General features: G+C 38.2%; 1 protein-coding gene across 2 annotated transcripts in view; it reads left to right on the forward strand.

Annotated features, from left to right (window-relative positions):
• The window catches only part of LOC121303229 (E3 ubiquitin-protein ligase UHRF2-like), a 79,277-nt gene that overhangs the window by 18,103 nt on the left and 40,555 nt on the right, over positions 1–20,619 (forward strand). For both annotated transcript variants that reach the window (XM_041233801.1, XM_041233810.1), the window contains exon 2: positions 10,884–11,120. In XM_041233801.1, coding sequence (XP_041089735.1) covers positions 10,884–11,120 — 237 coding nt within the window. The remainder of the gene's footprint in view (positions 1–10,883; positions 11,121–20,619) is intronic.

Below are 20,619 nucleotides of genomic sequence, written 5' to 3' on the forward strand. Positions count from 1 at the left end.
CAGGAAACTGTTGAGTGTGAAAAACTCAGCAGCGTTGCAGTTCTTGACACACTCAAACCGGCGCGCCTGGCACCTACTACCATACCCCATTCAAAGGCACTTAACTATTTTGTCTTGCCAATTTACCCTCTGAATGGCACACATACACAATCCATGTCTCAATTTTGTTAAGGCTAAATAATCCTTCTTTAACCTGTCTCCCCTTCATTTACACTGATTGAAGTGGATTTAACAGGTTACATCAATAAGGGATCATAGCTTTAACCTGGATTCACTTCGTCATGGAAAGAGCAGGTGTTCCTAATGTTTTGTACACGTGTGTGTATAAATGTTTTTATATATATATATAATAAATTGCATTTTAATTTTAGGCTAAGGCAACAAAAGGTGAACATTTTGAAAGGGGATGTATACGCACACACACGGTATAAGTCTATTCTCTAGCAGCTTACAGGATTAAATTTTTAGGTGTCTTGCCAAACGGGCAAACAAACGTTTATACATATTAGGGTGGTGGCAGAGAAAAGAAACACACCAAAGGCAGTTTTGGGTCCAAAATAGCGGAAACAACAACCACTGTTTATTTCTTTCTTGAGAAATGGACACTCTGAGAAATGGAATGGGGGGCTGCTAGTAAACAAAGAGAAAGCATACGCACATCTTTCAAGGTGCAGGGTAGAAAGATTTTTAAGTTAAACAAACATAGTACCAACACACTTGTATATTATGCTCAAGTGTTTTATATTTGTTTTATTATACAAAAGATCAACTTTTCGATCTGCAAGATCAAACCTGGTATGCAACTGCTTTACAGTTGTGCAATACAAGTCTCGCTAACTCTGCTAAGTCATATTTAAACCAGCACACTGAGGGAGGGGGGGAGTTCATTGTAAGGGATGTTTGTGAATTTAGCAGAGTCTTCTGGGAATTGAATTGTAGTTCGGCGCGGTGATGTCGTAGCGCTGTTACATGCAGTCTCTTAGGTGGTCTGCGCGGTGATGTCGTAGTGCTGTTATAGGCAGTCGCTGTAATGTCCCTCGCGGTGTTGGATTTGTGGCGACGTCATGATACAGGGTTGAATGACCTCTTCATTTGTAAACTTTCTTATCTTACTAATTTCTCCTTTCAGAAACTGGCACCTCTGCTAGTGTGTTCAATCTACTCACGAGTCTCAAAGTCAGCAACCAATGAGTACACCGCGTTAAGTCATATGACTGGAGAGTTGCATGTATTCTCTATCATTGTACTATACACACTGGGGTTGTAACAGTAATCGATAATTTATTTGCAGCGATAATTTCATTGCATTGAAAAATTCTGATTATGATAATTATCGTCTGTGAACCAATGAAGCAGCAAGTGGCACTGAACTGTCTGCGTGAGGCATAAAACATGATCTGTGTGAGCACTGCGGGAGAAGTGAAGTACTGATTTTAAACAATATGCTGAGGCCTAATTTTACCTCATGGCTTCATTTTGATAATAATTTGTACACTGGCAAAACATTTTATGTTAGAAAACCACAAATATTTCCTCAACGCCTAGAGGTGTCCGTATATTCGAAGTCTACAGATGGCCTGTCGTTCCATATTACACATGCACAAAAACCTAATTTGATTCTCTTAATGGCAGATTCGCCACATCATTAAACAAAACAAATGCTTCCAAGTAATGCTAGCAATTTTGTTTCATTTATATCAATGCATTTGCTGGCACCAATTGCTGAACAGTAGAGTTAATATAAGTGTATTGGAATCTGCATTTTGTAGATTCTGTATCATATGTAAGCTGTATAATATTCATCATCTTGGTTTTGTTTTTTTAATATAATTAGGCTTGCTACTTTTCGATATTACGGCTTAAAGTGGTCCTATGGACAGATACTCCAATCTCCACTGTGGAGCTTTGCAGCTCCTTCAGGGTTATCTTTGGTCTCTTTGTTGCCTCTTTTTTGATTAATGCCCTCCTTGCCTGGTCCGTGAGTTTTGGTGGGCGGCCCTCTCTTGCCAGGTTTGTTGTAGTGCCATATTCTTTCCATTTTTTAATAACGGCTTTAATGGTGCTCTGTGGGATGTTCAAAGTTTTGGATATTTTTTTATAACCCAACCCTGATCTGTACTTCTCCACAACTTTGTCCCTGACCTGTTTGGAGAGCTCCTTGATCTTCATGGTGCCGCTTGCTTGGTGGTGCCCCTTGCTTAGTGGTGTTGCAGACTCTGGGGCCTTTCAGAACAGGTGTATATATACTGAGATCATGTGACACTTAGATTGCACACAGGTGGACTTTATTGAACTAATTATGTGACTTCTGAAGGTAATTGGTTGCACCAGATCTTATTTAGAGGCTTAATAGCAAAGGGGGTGAATGCATATGTGCGCACCACTTTTCCGTTATTTATTTTTTAGAATTTTTTGAAACAAGTTATTTTTTTCATTTCACTTCACCAATTTGGACTATTTTGTGTATGTCCATTACATGAAATCCAAATAAAAATCAATTTTAATTCCAGGTTGTAAGGCAACAAAATAGGAAAAATGCCATGGGGGGGGTCAGTACTTTCGCAAGCCACTGTATATAGGATAAACGCTGGTAAAACCACTTTCTATTTTATTATCATACCAAAAATCATCTGTAGTTTGTTTTGTTTTTATAATTGCTGTCTGTCCCGTCTCTGTTCCATTCTGAACAGTGGTTCCCAAACTGGTCTTGGGGACCCCCTGTGTCTGCTGGTTTTCATTACAGCTGAGGTCTCCGACTTAACTACAACCTTAATTGAACTTATAATTGTTTTCAGCTCTTTGCAGTTGCATATTTTAAGTTAGTAGTAACAATTTTATAAGTAACTTGAACTATGCAACTGTTTAAGAGCTGAAAACAATTTAAAAGGTCTAATTAAACAAATGGTCAGTTCAATTAAGTGTTGGCAAGGGTGCACCAGTAACCCCTGTGGTCTGGCCAGGCACCTGTTGGCTTGCCTCTAAGCTGTGTAGAGCCGCGTTGTCCTCCAACACCAGCTCTGAGGTGGCTGCATGGTGGGCCTGCAGTATGTAGAAGCAGCGGTCGGCTGACTGCACACACTTCGGAGGACAGCATGTGTTCAACTTCGTAGCTCCCGAGTCAGCGCGGGGGTGGTAGCGATGAGCTGAGCCTAAAAATAATTGGCTATTCCAAATTGGGGGAAAAAAATGATAAAAACAATTGCCAACTACTAAATTTAGAAAAAAAAAAAAAAAAAAAAAAATGGTCCCGTCTTGTGGTTTTCATTGGGCAGTGTGTGCAAAGATATATAATTTATTTATTTATTTTTTTGCGACGCAACCTCCTCCATTGAGATGCGGGCAGTGTGTTCTGGGCTTTTATAAGCTTGCAGACTTTGCTTTTGTTGTTCCTTTTGTTTGCTTAAAGTTCACATCCACAGTGAATGTATAGCTTAATCCTTCTAAGCTGGCAAACTTCCAGCATCTGAACAGTTTTGGCAAATTTACACAGCTACTGTGTTAACACATTTATCCTATGCTCAGGATATTAAATATATATATATTGTAAAATATTGTTTTCCATATGTTGTGCATGACACTAGTTACTTTGCCCAAACACAAAACGCTGCAAGTTTGATTCTAGCTGGCCTGTCCTATGACAAGCGCGTAGTTCTTGAATGACAAGGGTGCACATTCTTTTATTGTCATTGTATTTTCAACAATAATATGTAATACAATAAGTCAAGCAACAGAAAACAAAGCTGAGATGAGACTGATATGACTCAAAGCATGAATATACAAATACATGTTTTTCACCAAGTGAGTTTCCCATGTGTTTGTATTTGTGGTTTACAATTGAACAAACATAAATGACTTGCAAGGTTTTGTGGTAAAGTTACCAATGCTTCTATGAGTTTGTTAATATAAAGACATTGCTGGCTAAAAGTACTGGTTACAACTTGAAGTGTCATTGCAGTTTAACTAACAAATTAATTTATCAACTTGCATTATACTGAGACAGTTCCTTTGCTGCAGCTAATATCAGTTAAGGCTGTACATGACAATGTTAACATTTTGCTCTCCGAGTAATAGCATAGATATTTTTATTTTTACTGGAAACTGCCTGAGCGTAATTTGCCCAGAGTTGCAGCATCACTTGATTCTCAACCATAGACTTAATATTGCAGAGTTTTAAGTGCCTCGCTATTAGAATTGTAACACTGATGTGACAAAGGAGATACAGGAGTAGGCTTATAAATTACATACAGGACATGGAACATAGACAATACTGGATACTTGGCATGTATACGTCACAAACAGATCTGAAGGTGATTTCTTACTGTATGCAAGCATTAACAGCTGGTTTCACAGACCCTGACAAACACAAATAAGTATTATAGGTAACATTCCTGTCTAAGATTACAGATAATCGGGGTATGTGAAACCAATCTATTTATTGAAATTATTATTATTTTATTATTTACACCAAAATGTGGTTTTAAATACTAAGAATATATATATATATATATATATATATATATATATATATATATATATAATATATATATATATATATATATATATATATATATATATATATATATTGCAGAAACAAAAGCACTTGCATAAATCGTGTTTTGAAGGTCTTCGAAAAACGGCCACTGTGAGAATTATACTGTACTCGTCTCCATAGCAACCCCTTTTCAGGTTTGTTTTTTGAGAACACTGCAGTATTTTTTTTCTGGGTAAAGGGTGGATCGTCAAAAGAAGAGCAATAACCACTAAGATTGGAATAAATGCATTCAGTTTTAACCTTAGTAGGCATGGTCTATTTTAATCATGCCTTCATGCTTAAAAACTGCCAGGGATTATACCCCCCGACCCCCACGCTCTCAATTATTATTGGCTGTGAGAATTCACATTGGGTCTGTTCAGTCTGGTTAATTTACTTTGAAACAGTGTATCAATGTGCTTGCTTTTCGCATTTATCTGCGAGCCAAGGTTGTTTGGTTGCAAGCGAAAGTGTTTTTTTTTTTTTTTTGGTCTCTTTCCAACTTTTTTTTCAGGACCGAATTCGTTTGTGTTCACAATGTCGTTTTCAAGTGCACTCTGTTCATTTTAAATGGAGTATGAACCGGATGTTTACAATATCCTGCAAGGCATACTGAAGGATGGCAGCTATTGATGTAGTGCTCTGGTTTCTAATATAGCAAGTGTTTAGATTGCTATATATTTCTGTGGAAGAAAGCACTGGGGGAACACTTCTCTAATTTTTAATGTTTATTGAAAATTTAAACATTGGGTGAATTTATTGCAGATCGTAATTTTCTTTATATTGTCATCTAGTGAAAACATGTTAAATGTACAAATTTCTTTAAAAAAATAGAAATGTATGCAGTTTGAAAAATCAAAAATGTAACTGCTTATTTACACATTTTTGTAGTATAATTATCAGCTCTGCACCCCTTTATTTTGTGTTCCTCCAACCATGCTGCTTACATCTCTTCTCAACACTAGTTTAACTCCTCCAGCTTCCAGTCAGTCAGTCAGTCTGAGGCAGGCATGCAGAATGTCGCATCAGTCAACCTGAATAAAACTGCGCACTGCATTATAATATGCACTGATCTGTGCAGTTACTGTAATGTGTTTAACTTTGTATACCATACTCTTCAAAATATGAACCTACAGTAGTTTTTATTATTTATTTATTTATTTATTTTTTATAGTATTCCACAATCCCTTTGTTATCTAGGTTACGCAATGCGACCGATTTCTCCATGGTAAAGCCGAGGATGTACAGTCCGGTCAGTTTGGTAATTCGGACCCCGAAATGTCCTTGCTAACGACACACCAGTTCCTCCAGATTCTAAATTCTAACATTATATTAATAAAATTAAACCATTTTATAATTTATTTATTTTATTTTTTTAAAACCATTATATTTAATTTCTATTAGTGTTTGACTATAACATGTAGACTATTTAGTTGGCCCCAAGTCATTCAGTATGGCGGAAAAGTGTTTGTTTTGTTTTTTATTTCGTTTCACAGCTGTTGACCCTGCACAGTCATGTGATCTTGTTCAGTCAATCATAGTACATAATTTATCCAAGCCATTTTCTAAAGTAACATCCCTGAAACCTTCACAGGCTTAACCAAAACGTTGTGAAAATATCTAGAAACTAAAAAGTTTAAATTTCAGACACAGTGACGAAGTTCTTCATTTTATCCTGCCCTGTAGCAATGTTTTGCAACTATGGGGTTAAAAAGCTGTCATTTTAGAATGCCCCTGTACTGACTTCTATTTCGGAATGTTGATACATTTAACCGTTTCACTACAGTGAAGAGTATGCTTACCATGCACTGTGAGGATTTAAAAATAGGAATTAAGAGAAGAAAGGAAACCTCATCAGTGGTCAATACAACAGCACAATTTAAACTTGTTCAGGCAACAGAAATGTTTGTAGCCTTTCTGTTATGAAACCTCAACAGGAAGCAAGTGGTAGTATTTAATTATATTTGTAGTGTTCAAGCCTGAAGGTTACTATCATTTTTTTTCTGCTTGTTTTAATTTGCCTGGGAGATTCCTGGCAACAGTGCTGTAGCAGTGGTGCCGAGCAACTGCTGCTTGTTTGGTATCGCATGTAAGTGTGCTATTTTTGTTACTTGAAGTTATCAGATTTAGTAAAACAATACAGTGTTGGTCCAATACCTGTTTGTTTTCTCCAGCAGTTGTTGTTGTGCGCAGCATGATGCATAATGTAAATAGTACCACACACCCCCACTCTTCAGTCTTGATTTCCAGTACGTCATCGTGTGAGCCAAACAGCACTGCTTCTGCTAGGATATGACCTCTGTAAACACTGTTATATCTGTCAGGAAGCAATTAGGAGCATTGTCGTGTTTTCCAGATTGCCTTTTGTTATAAACTAATAAAGAGCTGATACTTTCAATATCCGCTATGGAGCACTGCATTCACAGATGAATGTGATTTTTAATATTTATCTCTATTTATGATTGTGTGATTTTGAAGTTACAGATGTACCACACTGGGACCACTTGTTTGTGACATGAAGTGTTTTAAAGAACCAGTATTAACTGTCGCCTTCAATGCAGAAAAGCATTTTTTTTTTTTTTCCTGTGGCAGAATTAAGAACCAAGTCCGACCCAGTTTGTTCTGCATTCGTCCTAGTTGGAGGCTAGTGTGTGTGTGATAATTAAGTAGCAGCACCTAGCTACTAACAATATTTACACCTATCCAGCATTGATTCAGAAAGTGTGTAATCATTCATTTCTTGAAGTTATCTGTAATGCTGCTCAGTTATTTCATTTAGACAACGATTTGGATTTTCAAGTTTATGGTTCACAGTCACAGATGTACTGTGTGTAACAAGTTCTGTGTAATTCATTTGCAAGATTCATCTGGGGTAGCATGACTTCCTGGCAGTAATTACACTTTTAATAGTATAACTGCATGGCCAAGGGTACATTTACAGTGTTTTAGTAGGATTTTTGCTGTTTCTGTGTAACAAATTAATGGATATCTCTGCTCCAATTGACTGAAACACCCTTCTTTTGAGCATTGTAATCATTTTAAACTATGCCGCATACCTGTACTTAATAATGTACAGCCTAATTTCAGAGTAACCTGTTTATATAATTTTGCCTCCACTTAAGTATTGATTTATTTTATTGTATTGTGTTGTCACAATTTACTAGCATTTGAACATGTGTCTACCGTAGGTTATATAATTTCAAGCAAGAATAGTTTGACTCCGTCCCTCCTATTTATTGCATTTCTAGGAGACCACAAATATAAGCGACAGTTGTTACAGTTGTTTCAGAGATACAAACACCTGTTTACAAGGAAGTGTGTTGAGACCACAGTCACTCTGTACTGTACGTTTCCACATAGCATGTGCTTGAGAATTGTTTTTGGTCACAGGTGAAGGTGAACTTGCGACTCAGAGGAGACACTGTTCGTGACTAGTGAATAGAGTCTGGACCACACTGAAAATGAGCCACCAATGTCTCCTCTCAGTCGCTAGAGCAGGGACACCATGTGCAGAGGCAACGTGATGCTTCTCGCATTGCCCTATGAATAATCCTCAGCAAAGCTGCAGTGTTGCGCAATCCTGTTCAGTTATGAGGTGTCCCATAAGTCAGGTATCATATTATGCTACATAGTAATGCAGTGTGTACAGTGTGATGGCCCTTGCATGCATAAGTTCACATCAAAATTATCTGAATTTTTTCCTTTTTCTTTGTTTAAAGACATGCTTTTGATACCTGACTTGTGATACTCGAACAGCTTGAAGATTTCTGGTCATGCTCTGTCTTCCAAATAGCCATCCTTGTGGTACTGTGTGCAGCAGCACAGGAGGCAATTTTTATTTATTTATTTTTTTCTTAGATTTTTGTGTTTTTGTATACCGATAACATTTAAAATGTCTAAAGTGGTTTTCATATTTGACCAGTTTTTGGTTATCTAGACATGGTGGACCAGTGTTTGTTATTCGGTGTCTGACCAGCCTGAAAAAAAATCCTCAGATGCTAAAAACCTCAGCATTTTTAAATGTCACATGTGGTTGTGCTTTTGAAACATTGCTAACTCATTATTACAAGTATAAGCTCATGAGGAGCAGTACGTGCCTGCATGTATGTGTTGGAGAATTGTTACACAGCAGAGTATGAAGCCAATCTCTCAAAGCTTTCCTGATCTGAAACCAGACACACAACTGTGCTGCATCACAAATGTCAGTGCTTTCATTGAGTGCATTGCTAAAGAACTGGGCAGACAAACTTTAAGCAAACCCAGTACGTTTGACCTGCACATGGCCGTGTTACGGCTGAGCTATCAATTGCTTTGGCTTGTGCGCTGGAAGAATCTTCATGGATTGGAAAATGCAAACTTTCACTAATTCAGCATCAGAAAATTGTAGTGACCTAAAAGCTAGCCAGAGTGATCATTTCGGTTTCAGTCAGGGATGTCTCTAGGGTTGCTTGCCAAGTGATCGGCCGTTTCAAGCTGGCAATTTTAACATCCTGTTCAGGAGACTGCAGTGGAAATGGATCTGCAAAACCAGCATTGTTTGTGGAGATGCGGTGCTTCCGCTTACCAGCATGAGGAATACTCAAACTTGTGTTTGCACTAGAAAGAAAGGTTTGTCTTTCAATTCCAAAACCGCACGTTTCTCCTCCTGTCTTTTGCTTAAGATTCTGTTTGGCCCCAGCTTTCCCTTCAATGAAACTGTCTGGATATTTTCATCTGATTTTGGTACTGCTGGAAGGCACAGAAAGCTCTCCTCTATCTTTTGAAACTCGCACTACAAAGCAATCTATTGAAACCTCACAACTATACCCTACAAAAAAGGAAATGCTGACAGAGCCTGTGCTTCTGTTACTAAGCTTGTAAGCCAGAGTACAGTATACATAAAGAATTGGTGCTATTTCCTCTTTGGGGTTAATGTAACTGTAGGGGTTGGTATACAGTTTCAGCTTTACCGCGGTTTAAGTGCATGACAGTAATGACACCGTTCCTGTTATGTTGTACTACTGCAAACATCATAATGAAGCTATGTAATGGTTAATGCTATGTTTGTGTTATGAACAAAAATGCAAAGCTCATTTTCGTTTGAACTAAAATATCCTGTACAAAGTAGGTCTCGAGTACTACACTGTTTTATTTTATATTTATTTTTATATAGCGCCTTTAATAGTGGACCACCATTACAAAGCGCTTTACAGAGGTAGGCTGTGAACTGTACATCATATGCAGTGTCACTTACAATAGGACATTGATTTAACATCTCATCCGCAGGATGGAGGTTAAGTGACTTGCTCAGGGTCACACAGTGAGTCAGTTTGTGGCAGAGGTGGAATTTGAACTGGCAACCTTCTGGTTTCAAGCCCTGGATTTTAACCAGTGGACTACACTGCCTTCTTAACTTCACCAGTAAATAGCGTTGTATGGAGCTGAATTATTGCAGTTGAAACATAAACATACACCTCACCTAGACAAAGCACTGCAAAGAGCTCAAGAAAACTTAGTAAAGATACAACTTATATTAAGGCTATCTTCACTGTCGGTGAGGCGTCTTTATGATTTTATTGTAATGCTGCCTAATAACCATGGATCCTAGTTTCCTGCAATAAAAATAACTATTCTCAGACAAAAAAAATAAATCTATGTTCCGCAAAAAGGCTAAAATTGAGTTTCCTCTGTACCGTTGAATAACGGTTACTGCAGGAAGTGTTTATTGGTACACTTTCAAATTCTAAGAAAGTTACAAGCTCATCACCAGTGCCATCAATCAGTGAAAATAAACAAAACTTACCAATTTATATTTAATTTTTCTCTCAAGAAGTCGCATACAGTGCAACAATGATTTTAAAAAGGATGATGTTGCAGCCAGTAAGGTTTTATTTTTTTTATAACTACCCTATTCTTATTCACAATGTTGATGCTCACCCCCTTTTACAAACGCCCTATGCACCAGAAAGTCTGTGTGGGGCGTTGCTATTACTAGAAGGATCTTTAGAAGGACATGTGTACATTTAGTAAATACATTGTTATTTGCCATTCTTGTTTAACATCTTTTGATTTTCCAACAACCTTTGAAACTGTCTTCTATTAGTCCTACTGTTGTGTCACTCCAATAATCCTACAGCCAGATAACCTCTGTCCTCCTTATACGTCATGTAACAAGTACGATTGAGAAAAGACCTGGGGCAATCTGGAAAATGATCCTTGCATGAAAAAATATATACATTTTTGTAATCTAATAAATAAGCCCCCCCCCCCCCCCCCCCCCCCCTCCACTGCAACAAAATTGGGAAAGGGTTGAGACACTTCAGTTTGGATTTCCTTCATATTGAGTAAGTGGTGTTTGTTTTTTCTTTTTAAGATGGAAGACGGGCAGACTCTGTTTGACTACAATGTGGGACTCAACGACATTGTGCAGCTGCTGATCCGCTCGCAGGCAGACCCTCCCGACACTAAAGGCAAGAAGAAAGACGAAGACAGCGTCGGCGGCTCCAGCTCCAGCAACAATGGCAAGAAATCCTTGAATCCGCTGTCAGACAATCAGCCCTCCACGTCAACTCGCACATTCCTCATTGACCCTGGCATCGGCATGTACAAGGCAAGTGTTCGCTGTCGCCTCAGTGCTCTGCATTTGAGAGAGATTCATCAAACTGGTCGCTGTTGTACAGTACCATTCACTGCACTAGTTCAACTATATTGCAGTTTCCAGAGATGCTGCTTTTTTTTTTTTTTTTTTTTTTGTAAGCTGTGACCCTAGTGTTTTGCAGATATGGAAGTATTTGTCAGATAGTTTTGAAGCAGTGTTACTAAGGGGTCCTGGTACACTACAAGTAGCCATGGAATCTACTACCAGAATGAGGAACAGCAAGATAAATTAGAAGTTCTGGAAAGTTGCTAGGCTTTTCAAAACCGTTGAAAGTGTGTGTGTGTGTTATTGAGGGTAGCTATCAAGGGAGGTGCCTGTTGTCTTAAGGAAAAACATTCAAGTGTGTACACCACACTTCTGTTTTGACTTGAATCCCTAAAACCCTATTTACGATAAAACTTGGTAATAACATATTGTAATACAAGTTGTTGCGTTTATCAAAAGCTGGGTATATATGGTGGAGCATGTCACACCTACATTTTTGCATACAGTGGATACAGGTCTTGGTGATCAACTTTTTCATAATAGTTAAGTAACAAATGTTGTACAGCTGTGGTGGGGGATGCATGTTACTGACATGTATTTGTTAATGACAAGTTTACTGTGTCTGAACTATTAGTTACTGCAGTAAATGGCTTCTTAATCTAATGTAGAGGTAGCTAAACCGTGGCTCGTGGGCTGCATGTTGCTCTTGGCCAGTTCAAGTGCGGTCCCAGTGAAATGCTGGGTGACGCACACTTTTCAGCTCGAACTGAAAAAAGAATAGTAAACAAAAACGAAGAGAAAGTAAAAACAATGTTTATTTGTGTTCTCTGTATTCATTCGTGTTAATTATTCATTCTTCTCTTGTTCTCTCGCCTGTTTCTTTGAGCCTGCATCATGATGATGATGATAATAGTAATAATAATACATTTTATTTATATAGCATTTTTTCATTTAAAAGTCACAAAGCAGAATAAAAACAGACATTTGAATAGACAAACAGTAAGAACAACAAATCATTTCCAGAAAGCCAATGGAAAGAAGTAAGTTGATTTAGATTTAAAAACATCAGCAGTCACAGTTTTTCAAATAGACGTTCCATGGGCGTGGGGATAAAGAGCAGAAAGCCCGATCACCCACACTGCACAGACAAAAGAACATTGTTAACAGATCTCAATTTTCGTTTAGGTATGTGGTACTGAAGGGGATCCCCAAGATAGGCAGGGCCTTGAGAATGTAAGGATGAGTTAATAATAAAACCTTAAGCAATCCTATATTTGACTGGCAGCCAGTGGAGAGAAGCAAGGACAGGAGATATATGCTCATGTTTCTTGCTCTTATTGAGAATACGGGCAGCACTATTTTGAACACATTATAACTGTTGATAACCTTAGAGACGATATCTGCAAAAAGAGCATTAGTTATGTTCACCTGTTGACTTTCGACACCGCTCGCTGGCGCATGTGTATTTCGAAGCCGGGTGTGCAGTTGAAAGTTAATTTCGTAATTTTGAATTAAGTGCTTGTTTGTTTCATGGAGACAGTGGCATTGAGCAAACCCTCCACGAGTAATAAACGAAAGTATGAGGCTTTAAACCAGACTGGGAGAAAGAGTTCACGTTCACTGAAAACAGTGAAACCTGTGTCTGATCTGCAACAAATCGTATAAACTGTAGCCTGTACAGCTCAAGGCAAGCAACACATTTATATCTGAATATCCTCCTGGATCAGACTGAAGGCAGATGCTCCTTTCAGCGTTCAATAAAGAAGCTGATTTAACATACTGTACTGTAATCACTTTCAAAATAAGTAGTGCATCTGTCATCCACAAAGCTCTCAACAGTATTTAATACATGCAGCAGTCACCCAAAAAAAGGTGTGTTTTTTTTTTTTTTAAAACCCAGCTCAAGGGAAGAGCATGTCAAAAAGAATCCTTACAAAAGTGTTTTTATGTGGTGTGTTTTATTTAAAGTGTATAATACATAGTGTAAACAGAAATAATAGAAAAACACCAGTGTTACATTTAAAGTTTAACACACTGTAGATCTACACTACAATAGAAATTACACAAACTGTGTAGGCAGTGTTCTATCCCTTGCTGTTGGTGTATTTCGCTGCCATCAAGAGACAGCCTAACAATTTATAAAATGCATGATTTTTCAACACGTTTTTAAAATACAATGAGCTAGATGGTGTTATGTACACCATGTCTGAGATTCCTGTGTCCTGTCAATTACCGATCCACAGAGTTGGAGAAAGGAGACTGACTGAAACAGAATTTGCCCCTCATTGATTTGGTAGACAACCCAAGCAAACCTTTTCATTACATTTTTGAAAATAAAACCTATACTAGTTATTGTAATTTATGTCAAGTCACAGTCTCCTTAACAGACCTAGAAGTACATTTTGTCTAATACCTCTTTTAATGAGACTTTGGATTATAGACTAGAACATGAATCGGTGCCCAATCTTAGCAGAGGTAAGGGTTTGCAGCTGTCTTTGAAACTGCATAAGGCTGGCCCTTATTTGTAAGACTGTGTGCTGCATCTGGCCAAAGGGCCATTATCTACTTTGCCCTACTTTCCAGATTTGACTTGGTCGGTGCACATCTGAAGCAGCGTTGTCACTCGGGTGTGGAAGCATTCTGGTAAAAGTGAAATGTAATGCTGAGAGACCTTGTTACTCTGATAGAGGGATGCCCTACAGATAAAAAATGTGTATGGTTAGGCAGCAATGGTGGTTCTGAAAAATGAACTGTGACACAATGAAGGTTAAATTGGGTATTCTTTATTCTCAATGGCCCACATCATTAGTAGCCCATTATTTTTAGACATTAAACATATACAGTAGTTACAGAACACCCTGCAAAGTTTACAAGAAACACACTGTTACATTTTGCTTCATACCATGTTGTTTGTATTGCAGTGTTACATTTTTAAACATATTGCTGACTCTTGAAATGTTTAATCACACATCATAAACTGGGTAATACTTTTCTGAACATTTACTCTGGTGCATTTGCCTGGAGAAAGAAAGAAAAAAAAATAAATAAAAATCTCCAAAGCTCACAGTATATCCGGATCACGCTCTGTCCTGCAACAATGCTTGTTTGCAGTCCCTACTCATTTCAGTCAGAGCGCCAGCATCGTTGCAGGAGGGAGCATTATGTGGATACACTGCCCTGTTTAGAAGACGCATTTTTCCTCCTGGTAAGCATTTCAGTAAATGTTGAAACATTCCTATAGTAAGTGAATAAAAAGAAGATATGGAAAGTATGTTGAAAAATCCACTAGTGCCTATTCTATAATATTCTCTTTTAGATGTCATATCAACTAGAATTTAGAGTTGTGGTATGTACGTTTATTACATACCAATTGAAATTGTTAATTAGCCCTTTCTTTAGCAAAAGCTTTTCAGAATCTGGGGATCTATGGAAGCACCAAACATTGGATGTAGGTCAACGTGATTTGCTTGTTCACGATACTGGTAGCTCTTTTTTTCTTTTTTTTTTTGTGTGTGTGTGTGTAGTGAAGACAGTAAATCTTAACATCTGGTTACCAGGTATCTTCACAAAGTATTCATTAAGAATTAGTTGACTCAAAAGTAATCATTACAGAATAAGAGAAAAACCTCTTGCTGGAATTATATGGGTATAGCATATGCAGTGAATACCCAACACGCTATATTTTACTGTGGATCATGTTGCAGCAGCACGTAGTAAAGCTTGACTGCGACGCCGGGTGGGTGTGTCTACTAATGCTTGCCCTGGTGGAATTCCATAGCTGGAGGGGGTTTCATCATGGAGTCTGTCGGACTGCAATATAGACCTCTGCCTGGTGGGACGGAAGGGAAACCTGGACTGGGAGGAGAAGTTTCTCTATAGACAGGAAGAGACACAGCAGCGAGAGAGTGAAATACTGATTTTTGCTTTCATACTGCTGCCAGGAAATACTGTTTCAATACAAAATCCAAGTCATGAGGTAAAACGTTCAAAATAAATACATAAATAAAAACCCATCAGGAAATATGGCAGTTTAATCTAAATATTTGAACAGTGATAGTGCCTCTTTCCACATTTTTCAATTCATGATTACAAAGCATTCAATCTGATGAGACGTGCCTCTTGGATTATGCTATTGGGGATGCTTTTGTTTTGGTTTGTAAAAGCTCTCATTTATAGTTTATTATATATGTCGGTGGCCTGAAAGCTCATAACCTAAACTGTGGGATTTAGGTACTTCAGTGTACTTCACACGCTGATATTTACATACAGTATTTGGAAAATTTATGAAAATCTAATGGACAGAATCTTTATCATCACCATAGAAACTAATGTTCACTCTGAAACTAATGTTGTTAACACATTGAAATAAACAACGTATCTAGCTAAATTGTTTTTGCTGCTATGCTCATCCAAAGAGAGTGATTTTAAATACCTGTAGATGTGTTGACAAAGTTTTAAAAAATACATTGCATTCAATCCATTTAGAATGAGCCGGACTGATTTGCCCACAATGTCAGTAAAAGGGAGAAATGGGAACATGGGGTTAACCTATGGTAGACATATGGCAAAATGTATATTTTAGATCATTCAGATTGTAACCTGTTGTCCTAATGGAAGCATCCACAGGGCAGGAATTCAGACAGCTTGTCTCAGCATGGCGGTTCTGTCCAGCGAAGTTCTAAATTCTTTTGATCTCATCCAAATCGAGCACGGTGTTAAACTGTACGTGATAATTGACCTACTACTTTGTGAAATATCTTATTTGTCTCTCTAAATGAGTAATACCTCAAAGATGTAAAGGAGTAAAGTGCTGTATGTTCACCATATGCAAGATGACAAGGGCTTAATTGGATTAAACAAACCACTCCGGTTTCTCTTATCCACCCACTTTTCTCTGTCTCCTGAAGAAATAAAGCCTTCCTGCCTGCCTGTGTGGTTAAATTATAAAATATTTCTTTTATCCATTGAGATCCAGGAATTTAAAGGACATGTCCTTCATTCTGAGGTGTCGTTTATTTAAGCAGGTTGTTGTCTCAAAGTACAGTAAGCTCAAAAAGAAGGTACTTCAGGGTTATACAGCAATGGCGTTGTCTATGAAGCTGTGAATTACAAATGTTCTGCATGAAATATGTCTTTGGGTTTTTTGAGATGGAAGCAGAGGGAGATCTAAGCACTGGACTTTTAACTCTGTTACATCTGCATGGTTTGTGGGTCCCCAGAGGCTCCCTTTTTAAAAAAAAAAAAAAAAGCAGTATAACATTCTTTATATTCCCTGCAATTTATTTATTACAAAACAGTGTTAACTTGCTGTTTTTACCCTTTTTTAAAATAATTTATATTTTAAATAGTTTTATATTAAATTAATACAGTGACAGTTTTTTGTCTACTTGTTTTTCATTGGGCACAAATTAAAAAAAAAAAAAAGAAAAATACATTTAAAAAAAATTGTAAATGTAGCAGGCTTTCATTGCTACTTTAACTACAAAATTAAACATACCTGTCATTATGTACAAGTTTACTGGACACAGTGCAGCCTGGGCATGACCCAACACAATGCTCTACCTGTGAATTGTCTCCTGGTGTTTTTGCTTATTATGAAACCCTGAAATGCAATAGCAGCAGGGATCCACCTTTCACGGTCTTCAGTACTCCACGAGTTAAATTGTACTGTAACGGTTGCCATGGATTTTTCTGCGCTCTTTTTAGCGGGTGAAGTGTTCACTGTTTCTTTTCTTGGTAACCATGTGTAAACAACATGAGTCTCGAACATGATCCAGAGCCAAAGTACAATTACAACACGTGTAATGAGAATTAGGTTAAGCATTTCTACTGATTTTAAAATAGTGGGAGCTTTTGTAAGCCTTGCCAACAAATAACATGAAAAGAACATGCTTTTAATTTCTTTCCTTTTCCTCTTTTTTTTTTTTTTTTTTTTTCTTTTTTAACTAAGTGAGTGGGGAGTCTCAAACATCTGCACCATCTTTTATTCAGCTCGGAAAATCTTTTTTTTCCCCTCTTCAAAATATTTAACTTGGGCGTCCTTTTTTTTTTTTTTTTTTTTTATATAAACATGCTCATGTGGTAACAATGATTGTGAATGCTGGAAGCAGCACAGTAGTTGAAATGTGGAGGCCAGTCGTAGTTAAAATGATTCCTGCAGTAGACCCTGCCTGCAGCCACTTAGAAACACACCGGCCATGGGAGCCTGCTACCCAGCAATGCTGCATTCCTCCCTCCTGGGAAACAGACAACGCCTGCTATCTTCAGGTTATTGCACCACTGCATTTGTGATGGGGGTATACCCTTAATGATGTTCACAATGTTTTCTTGAGTGGACAGTGTAGAAATATTGAAGTTGTGCAGGATTTTGGTTTTGTTATCCCCAGCAACCACAGTGTCCTAGGCGCTGTAGGGATAGTGAAAATGCCCTGGAACAATTTAATACATCAAGAGCCATCAGTGGCTATAAGGTAAGCAGTAATGCACACAAAGAATACCCTAGTTGTTTAAAAGGAATGGTTTGAATCTAAATTGTTGAATTTAGTTATGAAAAAGACGGTTTTGATTTATGATTTTATAAATTATTAATAAATTATGCAGTGGTTGAGGGTATTTTTTAAATATATCCTGAAGGTTACCTTCACTAACTACGTGGTGTGACAAGATCAGGCATTTTCCACTCTGGTATCGTACTGTTTCTCTTGCGAGAGAATATGTGTGTTGGACACACTTTTTTAAAAGACAATTTAATAACAAAAAATAAAATGCAGATTTAGCTGACTGTTAATAGAAAACCTGCTTGTTACATGAATACAAGTATATATCAGTCACCCGTTTTCCATTTTTATTAAGCAAAATACTTTTTAAACCTTAAAATCACTATCAGTACATCATGTAAGTTACAAAATGAAGACTTAAATAATGGAGAAATATTACAACATGTCGCATGTTGTTGGATTTATACCTACAGTTCATGTACATTGTACAAGTCTGCCTCCAATGTTGTTACTAATGATTTATTATACATGTGGAGTTTGTACAAAAAAAAAAAAGATTTCTTCACTTACCTTAATAAAGGTTTAAACACTGTAAATAACTTTGTAGCAGGGAGAGATCTGTGCTGACTCTGCTGGCGTGTTCACAGGGCTGCAGGAAGAGGGCGGCAGTCGTCCAACAACCGCCAGTCATGGCAGTGACACGGGGAGGTGGGAAAGTGGGTATGTGGACTTTCCCCCTCTCTGCATGGCTGAGAGGCGAGTCTTGGGAGATTGTTGGTCCTATAAAATAACGCTGTGCTGTTTCCTCAGGTCTGCCCTTATAGACACGCTGAGAGTGCGGAAACGCTGGTCGCGGACCGAGAACCAGCTGGGAGAGAAAGACACGAAAGTGTCACGGCGAGACAGTGAGGGCGGGGAACCCTTGGGCAGACCCCTGAAAAGTATGACAGAGCAGGCTAGGTAGTCGGCAGCGTAGGACGAAGATGGTGATTGGTAGCAAGGTAGAAGTGGGTGGAATGTTGGAAGTGTGAGGCTAGGGGAGAAAACGCTGTAGTATTGAGGCTTGTTTTGTACAGGGTATAGAATAAGTGTTCATGTGAAACTGGCCTTTCCTTCACTTTGTTCATTGGAACACGAATATAGTGCTAACCATTGTATACAGTAATTATAATAATACAGCCTTATTATGCACAGTTGGGTGTATAATTAATAGTAATCTATTTGATTTGTTCTTTTTAAGGAGTTGATAATCATAGATGGTGTAAACTGGTCTTAGGTTAGCTCTCCTGGAAACAGTGTGTCACTCGCAATCAAACCACATAGTTTCACCAACGAGCTTCAGTGCACAGAGTATTGCTAATATGCTTTTTTGTGTTTTTGCTGGATAAGTTAGCAAGCAATCATCTTATGAAACAACAATAGAGAATGACTGAGAACACACAATAGGTAAGAAATTTAAATCTTAGTCAAGTGTCTGATTAAGAAGGAACAACAGAGTAAACCACACTTATAAATTCATACATTGTACAGCGAAACGTGCTCAATGGAATCATTTTGTACAGAATCCACTACGTGTAGTAATTAAAAAATGTCCTTCACGGTTTAAAAAACCCTACCACTTTCTGTGGTATAAATGCATGTTTTTCACTATATTGGTCTTCTCTTTATGCTGGAAACGGTTCTGCTGCATGTCTTTATTTTCTGTTTCCAGCATAGGACTGGCCTTGAGTCTTTTTGCAGAAGTTTACGTTACGGTCCAGAGGCTTATGGCAGTTTGATTTGGCAGTGTGCTCTTGCAGCCATTTCACACCCCTCATTTCGTATGCAGTTTCTACGGCAACCTGCTGACACAGCACTGCAAAGTGCTCAGCCACTGTAGCAACTGTGTTGTGGGTGCCAGGGCCTGGCAGCTTAGTTTAAAAAAAAAAATGCATCTGATTCTCCAGGCCTGCTCTACACAGTAAGTATCTGCTGCTGTGTAGCAGTCTGTGATGCCCTGGCTTTGGCTCTTATGCCCCTCAGTTGTCATCTTCCTTCTATGTGAAAACTTATTTTCTAGTTCATGGGTTCCTATGCCTTTCCATTACTTGTTGAAGCCACTAACCAACAGTAAATATTTATTTATTTAAGATTTGGTCATTGGCAATTTATTTTTGTTGTTTTTTCCCAATTTGAAATGGCCAACTTATTATTTAGGCTCAGCTCGCCGCTACCACCCCTGCGGTGAGTCGAGATCGCTTTAGATGAACACGCTGTCCTCTGAAGCGTGTGCTGTCAGCCAACCTCTTCTTTACACACTGCGGATTCACCATGCAGCCACCCAGGAGCTACAGCGTCGGAGGACAATGCAGCTCTGGGCAGCTTACAGGCAAGCCCGCACTCGCCCGGCAAGACTACAGGAGTGCACGGTGTGGAGTGAGCCGAGGACACCCTGGCAGACCTAAACCACCCGACCTAAACTTTTAAATAGTTAGCACAACTGCTGTTTTATTTCAGTTGACCAAGATATGATATGCAGTACTCTAATACTGTAGATGGCCCAGAAGATTTTCTGCAGGAAGGTACAGTGATACAAATTGGATTGAGAAGATGGTTGTGATGGAAAGTGTCTGTTGCAAAGCTACCAACTGAGTAATAAAATCTGCCTCCGTCACAGCCACTCTGTCACCACCTGTTACCTTAAACGCTTTGAGGTACAGACTGAACATTTGCACAGTTTCTGTAAGTTATCACCTCTGGCTACATTTTGGGGACCTTGACTTGTAGCTGAATTTAGAAGCCTTAGTGTCATTTACTTTTGGCTTGTCAGTGTTTGAGACCAGGTGCTTTTAAGATATTTGCTTTTGTACTTTGTACATGTCTGTATTCTGTGTTTTTTTTTTTTTTTTTTTTTATCTCCCCCCACCCATCAAACCTTAAATTAAAAATGCTGTTCGTATTGTAACTGTGTCACTGTTTGCCATACACAT

Source organism: Polyodon spathula, chromosome 2 (assembly GCF_017654505.1).
Source record: "Polyodon spathula isolate WHYD16114869_AA chromosome 2, ASM1765450v1, whole genome shotgun sequence".
NCBI lineage: Eukaryota > Metazoa > Chordata > Actinopteri > Acipenseriformes > Polyodontidae > Polyodon > Polyodon spathula.